The 9566-nt window shown below is 49.1% G+C and overlaps 1 protein-coding gene across 3 annotated transcripts in view; it reads right to left on the bottom strand.

Moving 5' to 3' along the window:
• Positions 1-5199: 5199 nt before the first annotated feature.
• LOC144155871 (uncharacterized) overlaps positions 5200-9566 on the bottom strand; it is an 18403-nt gene continuing 14036 nt past the window's right edge. Inside the window, exons 2-3 of one of the 3 annotated variants that reach the window (XM_077687562.1) lie at positions 6941-7061; positions 5200-5932 (exon numbers count right to left, since the gene is read on the bottom strand). In XM_077687562.1, the coding sequence (XP_077543688.1) occupies positions 5527-5932; positions 6941-6993 (459 nt within the window). In that variant the 5' untranslated portion in view covers positions 6994-7061 and the 3' untranslated portion in view covers positions 5200-5526. The remainder of the gene's footprint in view (positions 5933-6940; positions 7062-9566) is intronic. The other 2 variants (XM_077687561.1, XM_077687560.1) reach the window with 2 other exon arrangements.

A 9566-nucleotide genomic window follows, 5' to 3' on the forward strand; every position in this document is an offset into this window, starting at 1 on the left:
CCGAAAAGTCTGGTTTACTTACGCTCAGCAAGAGATCTACCCGCAAGACCGCACACAGAATACCAGAACCAAAATTATATATAAATAATCACCCTGTCCCTAATGTCCCCCGCCTTCGGATATTGGGCCTCATTATACCTAGAGACGGATCTGGCTTACAATCCCTACCACTCTTACAGCGTACACTCAACCAGCTCATGCACATCATCCGCCGCGTCTCCAATCGTCGCTTCGGACTTCGTGAACACGACACTCTACGCATGGTCCAAGCTATTCTCATCAGCAGGATAGCGTATGACACGCCATACTTGGCCCTCAGACCACGAGAAATACGGAAACTCGACGCCACCATACGCCACGCCTACAAGACCGCTATTGGGCTCCCAATCAGCACGGCAACCAATAAACTTTTGCAGCTAGGGGTCCACAACACCTGGGGGGAAATACAAGAGGCCCACCACGCACCTCAGATACACCGACTACAGATCACGCCCACGGGAAAAGCAACACTTCTCCGTCTACACTACAACGTCCCACCACGACAAGATGAGAAAATTCGAATCTCAGCAGACATTCGGCAACACATCCGCGTAGCCCCCCTACCCCGAAATATGCACCCGGTTTTCAACAAACAGCGGCGCACTGCACGAGCTCGCTTGATTCATAAGGACAATCACCTTTTACCATGCACTCGGTACACAGATGCATCGCCCTACCCACATCAGAAAGCACATGCATCCTGTGTCGTTAGCACGCAAGGCACAGAACTGGCAGCAGCGACCGTTCTCACCAGTTCCATCGAGACTGCTGAGGAGTGTCCCATCGCCCTTGCTGCTACAACAGGCGAGGAATTTCTTACAGTTATAACCGATTCACAGACCGCCTGCAGAAACTTTCTAATTGGCCGCATCTCTCAACCAGCACTGCACCTTCTTCGCCAACTAAAAAGACTACCAGAAATTAACATCATCTGGTCACCCGGCCACGATTCCCTCGAAGGGAACGAGGTGGCACACGCCGCTGCACGTGCTCATACACACCGGGCCGTTACCTCAGAGGGAGAAAACAACGACCGAACCGCCTCAAAGCCAGCACCACTCCATGCATACACCGAAATCTCATCCCACTACAAAAACGACCGCCGTCGCTTCCCGCCACCTCATTCACAATTAACACGCGACAAAGAAACCCCTTTCCGGCGCCTCCTGCAAACCAATTCGTATCCCCATAACACCCTACTAAACGCTATGTACCCCACCCAATACCCTGCCACCTGTAACTTCTGCCCTGTTGCTGGCATGCTATACCCCGTGGTATGGGAGTGCCGACGGACTCCCACTCTAACCCCAAATACCAACCCTACCTATGAGCAGTGAGTGGAGAAGCTGACCTGCTCCGAGCTTTCGGACCAGCGCCGACTTGTGGAACGGGCCCGGACGGCCAGCCAGCTCCAAGGCATCTTGGAATAAGGATGCCTCTCACTGCCGTGGAGGCCCCAAGAACATCCTCCTGCTCATTACTACAATAAATGTTTCTCTCTCTCTCTCTCTCTCTCTCTCTCTCTCTCTCTCTCTTGGCAGCTGCCGACAGACACCGCTTCAAAAAGGGCTTCTGACCGTGGGGGAAGGGGGGGGGGAAGCAGACCCCCCCCCCCCCCCCCCTTTCCCAGTAGATACGCCTATAAGACCTCTCAGCAAGGGCGTTTCGTTGGGCCGTGTGATCCCCTTTTGTGAGTCGTCGCGTGACCGGCTTCGTGCCACGAACCTGGCCGTAATCCCGGGGAGCGATCGCACGGAGCACTTCACCCAGCTGTTCCCAGTCAAGCTCTAGCAGCGACTGGCCCGAGTGCGTGGTGGCGATCATGTCCCCCAGGCTTTCTGCGATGATGTCTCTGAGCGGCGGGGTGCGAGAGTAGCGGTGCAGCTCCTCGACCTGGGCATGGCGGGCTGGGCCCGCTATCAATCAAGGCCATTCCCGATGCAGCCTTTCAAGCTTCTAGTATTGCGCTTTGTTAGGTGAGAGCACGTAGCTCCGTAGCAATCTTTCGATGTCAGTGTTGCCATGGTGAGGATACGAGCTGTGCGCCTGCGGGCGGAGTGTAAAGTGGGCTGTAACCAAACTCCCTCCGTAGATGGCCATGCTTCCCTGTGGAACAGACCTGTTGGGAAAGCCAGATTACAAAAACCTAGCTTACAGCGACTCTTTTCTTTTTAAGTTGGCTGCACCTCTAAACAGGAACGTATTGTTCGGAAAAAAACCTTTTGAGGGGCAATATAAGCCGTTTTATAAGAAAGCGAGGAGGCAATATGACCTTAATTTTTTTATGAATATTTTCTTGCGCTCAAATTTTTTTTTGTCTCCGCTCGGTCTGTCACCGGTGACGATCTCCTGGATCCTAGCAATATACAGCTGCGCTGTAAAAGAGCTACCAAACTCATAGAAATGTCTACTAATGCGTAGGAATTCTCCCGCCTGTCAGTTTGACGAACTTTACGTTTCCTTCGTGGTACTATAAAAACACGCCTACACAGACATCTTTCCCCTATTTTTTTTGTTTATCGCGTGAGCGAGCTGTATTAGATGCGCATCTCATTTCGTGGATCAATTTGGTTTTCATTTTTTAATGTTCTTGTTTTTTTTTAGTTTCCTGCGGCTGATAATGCTTGCTAGGTCTTTTATTAATAGCCAAACCGGGTACCATTTCGTTTCGTTTGGTAACATAATTTTTCTGTTTTTTACAATGATCTACATTTGCACTCTTATGGCGATGAAATGTTCCAACTTCACCAATTACGCATTTTAGTGCAGATACAAGGCATTGCACTATTCGCGTTGCGGTACTCGGCAAAGAATGCTTACACGTTAAATCAAAGTAAGCAGACACTGTGCGCGTTAGGGGCCAAAAAGAACAGCACGACTATCTTTCGCGGCTGCTGTGTCACTGTGACATGTATACTGACTCAGATGCGGCTATTCAACTTAGGCCTCCGCATAGGAACTTCGCATTCTAAGCTTTTGATCATTTAGTCTAAGCTGATGTTTTCGCCACACCTAAAAATAATAAATTTAAGTGTGCTTATGTGTTCTGAAGATGAAAACGCCATGGTTTACCTTGGTGATACTTCTGAAAGATGTTTTTGCTATTGCATCGTGTCTGCGTCTCTTTCTTTGCATTCGTTTCTTTGTCTTTTGGCTCGAATGACGTCGACAGGCATGCTGGCCACACTTCATGCCTCGGCTTCGCCAGAATCACAATTCCCCGTGGCTGGGGTGCCATTGTTCAACTCACGTGCCATCACGCTCATATGTCACGTGACATGACGTCAGTATCACCCGCACTAGGCTCACATTTATTTATTTATTTATTTATTTATTTATTTATTTATTTATTATTTATTTATTTATTTATTTATTTATTTATTTATTTATTTATTTATTTATTTATTTATTTATTTATTTATTTATTTATTTATTTATTTATTTATTTATTTACTTGATTGAGAAGATGTACACGTACGATATACCGTGGTTCGAAGGCATACTGCATAGCGTTCCAGAAGAGAGAGAGAATAAACGTTTAATAGAGCAAACGGCGGTGGCTGAGTCGTCACTCGGTGGGCTGGGTTCGCCTCAGTCCCGGTACCCTTGGGCCTTGGCTGCAGCCCTGGCACTGATGACCAGAACGGTCTGGTATGCGTGACGGAAGCTGGTCAGCAGGCCCTCCCACTGCTCTGGGAAGGGTTGGAATTGGGGGTGAGCGAAGGGGTATTTTAACAGGCCCTCACCATGTGGTAGGTCGTGTATTAAGAGAGGAGCCGAAGTGACAGGTGGGGGTGTATTGGGTAGGGAAATAGCGTAGAGGATGGGTGCGTTGTAGGAGGTGTTCGTTTATAATCGACGCCAGATGATTGCTTCCTTTTTGGTTAGTTGAGGGTGAGGGCGAGGCAAGGTGAGGCGAAGGTTGCGATAATGGTGCAAGATGTCGTGGTAGTGTGATGGCACAGCGGGACGTGGAGGAGGCTGGACCGTGGGTTCTGTTCCTGAGGGAAATGCCCGGTGTGAAAGGACGCGGGCAACGGCGTGAGCCGCTTCATTTTCCTCGAGGGACGAGTGGCCAGGGGTCCAGACGATGTACAGCTCGGGGAGGGGATTGATTGATGCGGGTATGCGTAAAACGGGAAGTGAGATGCGTCCCCGTTTAATGTTACGGCAGTATTGCTGGAATCTGTTATAATTGTAAGGTATTCGGAGCCAGTGGTAGTGGCGATGGCTATGGCAATTTCTTCGGCAGTGGTGGTTGATGTGGAGAGAGTCGTGAGGGTGGTGAGGAGTGTGCCTTCTGAGTTGACAACCGCCAGCACATGGGCCTGGCATGGTAGAGGGCGGCGTTGGTATAGCGAGTATCTGAGTGAAAGTGGAATTGGAATCGAAGATGTTTAACCTGGGAGAGTCTTCTACCTTGGTTGAATTCTGTGTGCATATTGTTAGGAATTTCAGATACAGTAATGTGGGACCCGATTGAAGATGGAATGCGTTAAAGCGCATGTGAAGAAGTTGGGGTCCGGTATCTGAGGCCCTGAAGGACGTGTCTACCGCTAGTGGCAAGGAGGAGTCTGGTGAGTTGGCTGTTTCTGAGTTGGCTGAGTCGCAGATTCTTGCGCCTAAAATTTTTGTACCTCTTTTCAAACCGCAAGCTTGCTCTGAACCCTGACCCCTACCTCACACCACTAAGAACACGTCAGACCCGGCATTCGCACGCACTTTCGTTAACACCATATTTTGCTCGTACTAACTTGTTCAAGTTTTCTTTTTTTCCTCGTACCATTGAAGAGTGGAACGGTTTGCCTGCAAGCAGTTTACACTCTCCTGAGCTCATTTACGCCGAAATTCGAAATTGTTTTTTTAACTATTGCAACTGTTCCGCGTTTCGCTCCCCACTCTTACCTTTCACTGATTTTGTATAAAAATGTTACGCTTTCCGCTTTCTATTTTCTTCATTCTTTTGTTGATGTTGTATTGAAATGTGCATAATAACTGTAATATCTTGCCCTCTTCTGCTTTGGCCTCTGGCCAGCAGTATTTGTAAATAAAAAAATAAATAAAAAGAACAATGTATAATTTATTGGTACCATTACGTCCTTGTCACGATGTTTGTTTTTTTACTTTTGTTCTATTCATTCTTGGCTCCACTTGTTACCGGTTTTTCCTAAGTTTTCATCGTCCAATCTTTTCTCCATTGTTCTTAATAACTCTCCAAAAGTGAAGTAAGTGCACAATTTATCACGTTCCTGGGACTGAAACGTAACGATTTCGATGGCTTCTCTTCTCGCTACAAGGGCACACCGCTCTGCCGGCTGCCAAGGGACAGGGGCGGATCTAAATTTAGGCTGACGGGGTCACCATGCTCATCCTCACTTATGATGACATCATGCAGCAACAAAGGAAGGACTGAATGGTAAGGGTTCGCGACTGCCGAGAGCACACTTTTACTGAACAACAGAGACATTCGGTTGCGACCTGCGCGAATCATGAGACATTCGCCTGTGGCCTGCGCGAATCCTGCTGCTTCGGTTTGCGCGCGGCATCGAAGTCGGCGTCCGCGAGGCCTTCTTCCGTCGGAGTGGCGGTGGTGGCCCGCTGTAGCGGCAGCCGCGAGTAGGCGACGCTGGCGAACTGCTCGTCGTTGGGGCTGCGGCCGCTGCTTCTGTGGCGGCTCAGGATCCAGGAGGCGACGAGCGCGGTGATGCAGAGCAGCAGCAGGCCGGGCAGGATGAGCACCAGGCCCACGAGCCAGGTGGTGGCGGCCGACACGGCGATGCCCGACGCGATCATCAGCATCGTCAGCAGCAGCATGAACGACATGATCACGCGGAAGAAGGACAGCCGGATCGTGCCGCCGTCGTGCCGCAGCTCTACGTGGCTTGTCGTGATGCTGCGCCAGACGGGGTCGCGGCCACACCGAGAGTCAGTGTTTAAGGACTATATGGGCGTTCGGGCTAGGTATGCACTGAAATTTAGGCCTGCCAGTATGTCTCCCGAATCACCCGAAAAAGAGCAAATAAATTCTGAAGCCGGAAAAATATTTTCAGCAGTGGCACGGGGGAGAACTGAACCCACGTATGTGAAGTGGAAGACGGGAGCCTTATCTACGCACTGTAACGCTGAAGGCCATCGTTACCCGAGACAGGGCTCCGCTGCAGCGGTGCTCCGCTGCAGCACCGCTAACCAACAAATGCGCAGAAGCAGTGGCGACCTCGCGTGCATTCGGGCAACAATTTTTGAATTTGAATTTGGATTCGAATTTGCAAAAAAAACTTTATTTCTCGTCTAAGTGATGGGATACTGGGACTAAAGGCACAGACGGCCTGACAGAGGTCCTCAGCCCCCTACACACTGTGTCAGTAGCATTGTAGCGTCATAAATAATTTCCCAGGATGCATATCACGGTACACCTGTCTATGCATACAATCAAACAGAGCAAATGCTATCACCAACGGGGAAATAAGTAAAAACGATAAAGCAGCTAAAAAGGAGGGTAAGAGAAATGAGGTTGAGCCAAAAAAAAAAAAGATTCCAACACAAAAGTTTAGAAAGAACTTTGAGAACTAAATGTAAATTCTTGGATAGCTTCTGGAATACGAAACTGACTACCCATTTTGGGCGAGAGGGTGTTACCTAGCGGTGGCAGAAATGCAACCCCCTTTCGACGTCATTTGCAGCGAAGCAAGCAGATACACGGCCATTTAAGAGGCAGGGGGGGCGGGGGGGGGGGGGGGGTTTGACTTCGTTTTGAAAATACCCCCCCCCCCCCCCCCCCCCCCCCCCAAACGCTCCACATCCTGAATCACGTTTGGATCATGCTCCGAACAGAAAGCCAATGCGCATGCACTTTCACCCACTATCAACAGAAAACTTCTTTTCGGACAATATAAATGCGTACCTCTGTCGTATTTCTTCGTGACCAAATGCTTCCTTGTTTTTCGATTTGACCATGTGGAAAGGGCGATTCTCTTGCGCCAGGGGTATTTGGGCGCTCGAGAAGACGTCATGCTCTTGTCACACTGGAACAAAGGCAGTTTGTCAACGATTCACGCCGAATTATGTCAGAGAATAACTTACATACGCGTTATAACAAATTGAAACATGCGGAAACTATCCCATGCAAACAGGGTCGCAGTAGCGTGCTCTTATTAGTGCATATAGTTCGGAGTTATAATGTAGAATCTGTTAAAAACTCATTGGCCGTAATACCAGCGCAGTAAAGTGTAGAATGAATTTTACACAGCCGCGTAGTATGGTTTGTCACGTTTCTCGTTTAAGCCCTGCCTTGGCGATAAAAGGTTGGACCTACTGTTCACCCCGGTGAAGGCGCACATGAGCGGCAATGCGTGATAATATGCTTACGTACACCGACATGGAGTCCCAATCAGCACCTATGACGACGGACGACGCTAGCAATAACAAGCCATCTTCGCAGAAATGCGACCTCACTGAAAGATGATGATGATTATGACGGGCCGCAGATGAGGGATTGGCCATATAAAAAGGTGGGGCATATTTTTACGGTGACCTCATAAACGTCGAAGATATAAACTCTATCAGCATTAGAAGCATGGAAAATAAAGGCTGAACTGTTTCAACAAAAGTAAGAAGATGAAATATTTAGTTCTGTTCGCGCTTCAAAACCAATGAATCCAAAATTGAGGTTTCATTGCTATATACTGATGGTCATCATCCCAACAAAGGTGGCTCATACTTACGCGGGAATTGGTCAACTGATCAGGCACCGTGGTTTTACCGACGTTGCTTGTGTCTATTTGTTCACTTAATTCTTCTTGTTTCTTGGAAAGATTAGGTGCACCTAACTGCTGCACCAGAAAGAAAGCAGGCGTGGAATTGAAAAAAAGAAAATCAGGCGTACTATCGGCATTTCGTCGCCAGCCGAAATTCCAGTGACCGGAGCGAGCCGCCAGAGTGGCAGCGGTGCGAGCGGCGAAGAGCCATCGCTTCCCGCCCAACGAGCCGGCAGCCACGCGAAGGCGGCGCGACCACTGCCAGCTCAGCTTGATTCCACCTCTCTGCGCGCGCGACCTTTCGTCCTGTGCTCCTCGGTCGCTCCTGTTGGCGTATCGATAGCGCTTTTATTTTATTTTTATTTTTTGCCGACACGACCCATCTATTGCTTCCGTAATAATTAACGTTCATTAGAGCAAATGCTGGTGGTTGAGCCGCCGCCACTTGGTAGACGGGTTTCCTGGTTCCCACAGTCGCGGTACCGTTGGGGCTTGGTTGCAGTCGTGTAGCACGGGTGGCCAGTGACATCTGGTCAGCGTGGTCGGAGTTGATTAGCAGGCCCTCTCGCTGCTTGTGAGAAGGGTTGGGGAAACTGGTGAGAGATGGAGTGTGTTGGCAGGCCACTACCATGTGGTAGGCGGCATTAGGGGAGGGGCCCTTCAAAGGGAGTACTAGGGTAGGAGAGATAAAGTGGAGCAGGGTGCACTGTGGTAGGCATTTAATTGTTTGTAATCGATGCCAGATGAGTGCTTCAAGCTTAGTTAGTCGAGGGTGGGGTGGAGGCAAGGTGAGGCTAAGGTTGCGGTAGAAGTGAAGGATATCCGTTAGGCGTGAAGAAGCAGCGGCAGCGGTTTGAATGTGGAAGTATGGATGCCCACTCGAGCACCGCTCAGTGCTGCTTGAATATTTCTGCTGCGAACAAGCGCTAGGCGCTGGGATTTTCGCTCCATAAGACATTTAGTGCTTTAGTGTGAATAAGCAGCCTACGCATCGTAAGTACGACATATTGTCAACTTTAGTACTAAACAACAGACGTCAGGGTTCACCTAGTTATTGGTGAATTGTCATCCGTGTTATTTCATAAAATATGCTTGAAATCGTGTCATCATAGTTGAAATTTATAACCTGGAGCAAGGCATCATCATCCCTAAGATGTTTGCTTGGCTTCAGGCAAAAAATCTGCCACTTCTCACTTGCGGAAGTTGTGGCATGCTGATCGTTATGGATACATGGTCGTGACTCATTCAAGCAAGTACAGAAATAATGAGTGGCATCGCATAGGGGTCAGCAAAAGGACATGGAGCGCGTTAGGTAGGTAGGTGTGCAGTCGTCATGAGAGACAGCGGATGAGGGGGACACCGGCGTTGAATTCGACACGCCGTTGTCCATGCACCCGTGAACGGGATCCCCAGTAAAGCGATCCAGTCGATTGGGTGACGCGCTTTCCTGTGCTCAAGGTGGATAATGGCGTTTCGTGTTAGTGACAGATGAGATGATTGAAGTCCAGTGTTTGCGTATCTGCGCGCGTATAGGAGTTCACCCATCGCCTATCTGCCACGGTATTCCATGCACTGGCCAGATTCCTTAAGAGGAGTTCTTTTTTATTATTGAGGAGCTCATTACATATTAGCCACGAAAGGGGACACGTCAAACCCGTTTATAGCGAACTGCAATATGCACCGCGATTAGTTCGATATATCTAATAATTCGATATAGCCGAACCCTCCTACAACGAGCTCATTGTCACGAGTTCCCAATCCGTGGGAGCCCCC

Source organism: Haemaphysalis longicornis, unplaced genomic scaffold (genome assembly GCF_048455015.1).
Source record: "Haemaphysalis longicornis isolate Haplotype H1 unplaced genomic scaffold, Haemaphysalis longicornis Haplotype H1 scaffold_1, whole genome shotgun sequence".
Classification (NCBI taxonomy): domain Eukaryota; kingdom Metazoa; phylum Arthropoda; class Arachnida; order Ixodida; family Ixodidae; genus Haemaphysalis; species Haemaphysalis longicornis.